General features: G+C 54.3%; 1 protein-coding gene across 1 annotated transcript; it reads right to left on the bottom strand.

Moving 5' to 3' along the window:
- Positions 1-815: 815 nt before the first annotated feature.
- On the bottom strand, positions 816-4,613 carry MARCKS (myristoylated alanine rich protein kinase C substrate). Its single transcript, XM_074862326.1, has 2 exons — positions 4,038-4,613; positions 816-2,871 (listed from the first exon to the last, which is right to left on the bottom strand). The coding sequence occupies exons 1-2, from the start codon at positions 4,134-4,136 to the stop codon at positions 2,092-2,094; spliced, it is 879 nt and encodes a 292-aa protein (XP_074718427.1). The 5' UTR covers positions 4,137-4,613; the 3' UTR covers positions 816-2,091.
- Positions 4,614-4,968: the final 355 nt, after the last annotated feature.

The raw sequence follows: 4,968 nt of genomic DNA, 5'->3' as shown, positions 1-4,968 counted from the left end.
AAGAGTTTCTGCTGAAAATTTAGGTGGAAGCAAATAAGTGTAACACTAAACTTTCTCCTATAAACTTAGAAGCAACACTTTCTTGAATCAATTTCCACCCTACAAATACCACTGCTGCTTTTCTTGCATGAACCCACTGTTTTATTAAGGCATAATATGCCCTGAGCAATATGCTGGAAATTAGCCAAAAAGCCTAACAATTAAAGGCAAGCACCAAGTGATTATTTTTATAGACAAATTTTGAAATCTGTTTTGTAACTCACCTGTACTTGGGAGTAGCACTTGAGGAAAAAAAGAAAATATTGCTTTTAATTACTTTGAGCAGAATGGCAGTGTTAATTCCCCCTTTCTCCCTCCAGGCTAAAGTTTTCAAGCTAATCGTCTAGGTACCTAAGTAGGACCAGCATACCAAGACGTTAAGACGTTCAAGAGTTGAATTTTTAAGCGACTGGGCATAAAAATTTCAGTGCCCCACCCTAAGCAATTCGAATTAAATCTTATTTTCCTCAAGAGGCAAGACTCTCATACACTGGATACCTCTGGTCTTAAAAGCAAGATGGAGCCTGGACAGGAGAATTGTACACTGTACATGCTCAGACTGCCTTCTAGTTTTCTTTTTAAAACCAGAAAAGCCTATAAATCACCTGCTGCACTGCCCAATTTCTCTAAAAGATGCACAGTATTACAGAGTCCAGGATCTAGGAAGGTAGTTTTCAAAGCTAGTGCTAACAGCACACATAACTTTATAGAAATTTAGGCAATACTGGCTAGTCCCTTTAAGCTACCAGAGTATCCATAAAAGAAAGACAACCAAATTATACATTTTATTCACATTTATTTTTCGCTTTTAGTGTGCTCACAGAAAATTAGAACACCTTAAGCAGGAGTTTAATAGCAATTTTTGTAAGCAAAGTTACATTCCATCTCTAAGTCAAATTGGTCAAAGCTTCTCCAGTATTTACAAAAACATGATAGACAAGATGCTACACAAAAAAAACCATTGCATCTGAAGAGTTTTCCTTTATTTTCAAAGACAACTGGAAAAGAAAGCATTGTCTGCTGTAATCAAAAACATACCACAGTATAAACAGTAACCATTCCACTTATCACAGCTTGGTTGAGTTTAAAATTTGTGTTTAAAAGGTCCAAGATGACTGCAGTTTTACAAAAATGGGCAGGGTGGAAAGAGTTGCAAACTTCATGTGCTTCTGGATATCAAGATTTGTTTTTTTATACAATAGTCACAGTTAAAAACACCCTGCTGGTAATACATAATTACACTTTATTAAGGTCATAAACCAGCAATAAACAATAAAGCCTATACAACTTGTATTTCTACTTAATCACTGACTGATACAGCTAACATGAGATAAGTGAAAAGTTCCTATGGTTTAAATGAATTCCTAAGACTATGATCTCTTTATCTGGGTATTGATTTTTATTTTTATTTTTTTTTCCTTTTTCCTTTCCTTCTTAATCAAGACTTGTAGTGTTGTAAACCTTATAGAACATCTGCCTCACAAAATACATCGTAATAACTTTCTTTTAAAAAAAAGACTAACCCCTTACATCATTTCTGGCGGGGCGCACTCCCGGCAAGGGCTGCACGCCCCAGGTTCCCCACTGCGGCCCCTGTCACTTCATTTGATATCCCTTATTGACCCACCCATCTCCTTCATATATGGGCATGTCCATAGACCGATCGGGAAGAGTTTTATAATATGAAGAGAGTTGCAAAAAAAAAAAAAAAAAAAAAAAAGTTGTTAAAAAAATAAAACAAAAACAAAACAAAAAAACCCGAACCAACCAAAACAAAACATTAATACTGATGAAAAAAAAAAAAACAAAAAAACCCCAAAATATAGAGGGTGGGAGAGGAGGGCGGAGGAGGGCCCCCCTCCGCCCGTTGGAATGGCGGCAACACACAACGATTTGAGATGGGAGCTGCGGGGGGAGAGAAAAAAAAGAAACGAGACATCTTTTAAATCAATCCCTGGTTGTAGACAAGTTCTCCGAGACCAGTACCTGGCACCACTCCAACAAACAAACAGGGGGGAAGAAAAGTCCGTCGGCGAGGGGCGGCGGCGGCGCTTACTCCGCCGACTCGGCGGCGGGTCCCTCCGGACTGCTCTCGGAGGGGGGCTCCTGCCGCGCCGGCGCCGGCTCCTCCGCGGGGGCCGACTCCTGATCGCCGCTGCCCGCCTCGCTCGTGGCGGCGCCGGCGCCCGCCGCCTCCTCCGCCGCCGCCTTCGCCTTCCCCTCCGCCTGCTGCTGCTGCGGCGGCGGCTGCTGCTCCTCGGCCGCCGCCGCCGGGGCCTCTTCTCCCGCCGCCTTCTCGGGGGCGGCCTCGTCCGATTTGGCCTCCTGCGAGTCCCCCGCCTCCTCCTTCGCCGCCTCGGCGCTGCCGGCGGCGGCCGCACAGGCCTCCTCGGCGGCGGCCTTGCCCTCCTCGCTGCCCGCCGCCTCGGGGGACGCCGCCTCCTCCTTCCCGCCCTCCGCCGCGGCGGCGGCGGCGCCGCCCTCGCTCTCGGCCCCCTCGCCGGCCTCCTTCTTGTTCTTCTTGAAGGAGAAGCCGCTGAGCTTAAAGGACTTCTTGAAGGAAAAGCGCTTCTTTTTTTTTTTCGGGGTCTCGCTGCTGGACGAGGGGGTCGCGCCCTCCTCAGTCTTGGGGGAGGACTCGCCCTCCGCCGGGGAGGCCGGCTCGGTGCTCTCCGCCTCGGCCGCGTCCTTCTCGGAGGCGGGCTCCGACGAGGCCGCCTCCTCCTTGCCCGTCTCCTCGGCGGGCGCGCTGCCGTTGGCCTGCACCTCCTCCTTGCCCGCCTCCGCCGCCGCGGGGGAGGCGTCGCCGTTCACCTTCACGTGGCCGTTCTCCTGCAAGACAGCGACGGGCATTACCGGCGGTGCCGAGAGCGATGGCGGTGATGGTGGAAGGGGGGGACCACGGGCCGCCGCCGCCGCTGCTGCTGCTGCCGCCGCCGCCCTCCCCACCCCGCGGCCTTTCCTTGCCCGCTTCTCTGCTGCCGCGGTTTAAACCCTCGGGCCCTTCGCGGGCCGGGCCGGGCCGCGGCGGGCGCCCCCAGCGGCGGGCGGGACGGGCGGCAGCCGCCAGAGGGCGCCGTGGCTCCACGCAGCGGCGGCGGCGCCGCGCACCCCCCGCCCCCGGCGCGCCCCGTCCAGCCGCGGCGGCGGCGCGGGGCGGGGAAGGGAAGGGAAGGCTAACAAAGATCGCCCGGCCCCCGCCCGCCCGCTGCTGCCCCGCTCCGCCCGGGCGGTGCGGCGAGGCGCCCCCCGCCCCCCCCGCGCCGCATTTGGATCTCTCAGGATGGCTGCCCCCGGGGGCGGCGGGGGGTGCCCGCCCGCAACGGCGGGGCAGCGGGGGCACGGCCAGCCCGGCCGCCGGCTCACGCGTGGGGTGGGGGGTGTCACAGAAAGCCGTGCCCCGCGGCTGCCGCCCCCCCCGGCGGAGCTGCCGGGGAGGAGGCGGGCGGCGCAGCCCCTGCCCCGCGCTCCCGCCCGAGGGGCTGCCCGCCGCCGCCGCGCTCCCGCCGAGCCCCCAGCCCGGCGGATCCGGCCCCCGCTGCTCGGCGGCCGTCCTGCTGCCGCGGGGGGCGGTCCGCGCTAGTCACCGGGCGTCTTCGGGAGAAGGAGGTTAAGCGGACAGAAAAGCCGAGCGGTGTAAGATCCTTCCGTTTACGAGCCACCGGGACACTTCACCATAATACACGAGGGGTTAGCAAAAAATTTTTTAAAAAAAAGGAGGAAAAGATGTGCCCCCCCCCCCCCCCCCCACCACCACCGCAGGAAAGATAAAGGAACGAACCATTCAAAGCCGAGCCCGTTTAAAAAAGAATAAAAGAAATGATTCCTTTGCCTCGAGTTGCAAAGATAAAAGGATCGACCGTATTCTCCATTGAATGTGCCACTGGGGCATCAAAGGAAGAAGAATTAAACAGGATGCGAAAGAGAGTCCGTCGAAGTTGGCTTAAAAAAAGGAGTAGGTTTAATATTTTTTTTAATTTTTTTTTTTTTTTTTTTACCTGTCCATTCGCCTTGGATGGAGATGCAGCCACTGCTTCCCCAGGTTTCTCGGCGGAGGCTTCGCCCTTTGCAGCGGTCTTGGAGAACTGGGCACCCATGCTGTCTTATTCAACAAAGAAACTCAACAGATCCAAAAGGAGGGGAAACAAAGAGCGTTGGGTTGGTATAAATACTGGGCGACCAGCAGCAGCAGCAACACACACACACACCAGAGGGGAAAAAAAAAAGAGAAGAGAGAACAGAACCGATTATAATGCACTCCTTTTAAAAAATTTAAAGTTGAAGAGATCAAAAAGCAGCAGCACAGGAGGGAGGGGAAAAAAAGGGAGGAAAAAGTCGAGCAAAAAAAAAAAAAAAAAAGGAGCCCAAGTTTAGTAAAAAGAAGTAATAAAAAATCCCAGATTTGTAGCCGTACTGTAGACAAGGAGAAAATGGAGAAATCTCCCTGGTTGCTAATAAGATGCGGAGTCCAACGCCCAAGTGCACAGATGAATGGGCTTCCCGAGCGGTGACGGCAGCCCTCCGCCCGGCGCCGGCCAATCGCCGCCGCGCCACACAAAGGGGGGCGGGGCCTGGCCGCCCGGCGAACAATGGAGCCGCGATGGCAGCGGTTTGAAATCAGCCCCCGGCCGATAATGAATGTGCCGCTCCGGCGCGGCGCGGGCGGGCGCGCGGAGCCCCGCGCCGGGGAGCGAACAAAACACCCCGATAAAGCGGGGCGGGCGGGCAGGAACAATGGTGCCAGGGGCGCGCGGTGAGGGTGAGTGTGAGCGTGAGTGTGAGCGAGTGTGAGTCCGTCCCAGCCCCGCCGCCCGCCCCCACCCGCTGCCGCCGTGAGAGAGCAACAGATAGTGTGTGTGCGAGCCCGGGGCGGGGGGAGAGGGAAAGAGGGGATTTGCTGCTTCGCTTTTTTTTTTTTTTTTTTCCCCC

Source organism: Strix uralensis, chromosome 3 (assembly GCF_047716275.1).
Source record: "Strix uralensis isolate ZFMK-TIS-50842 chromosome 3, bStrUra1, whole genome shotgun sequence".
In the NCBI taxonomy this organism is placed as follows: Eukaryota; Metazoa; Chordata; class Aves; order Strigiformes; family Strigidae; genus Strix; species Strix uralensis.
This window is presented reverse-complemented; position numbering and strand designations above follow the sequence as displayed.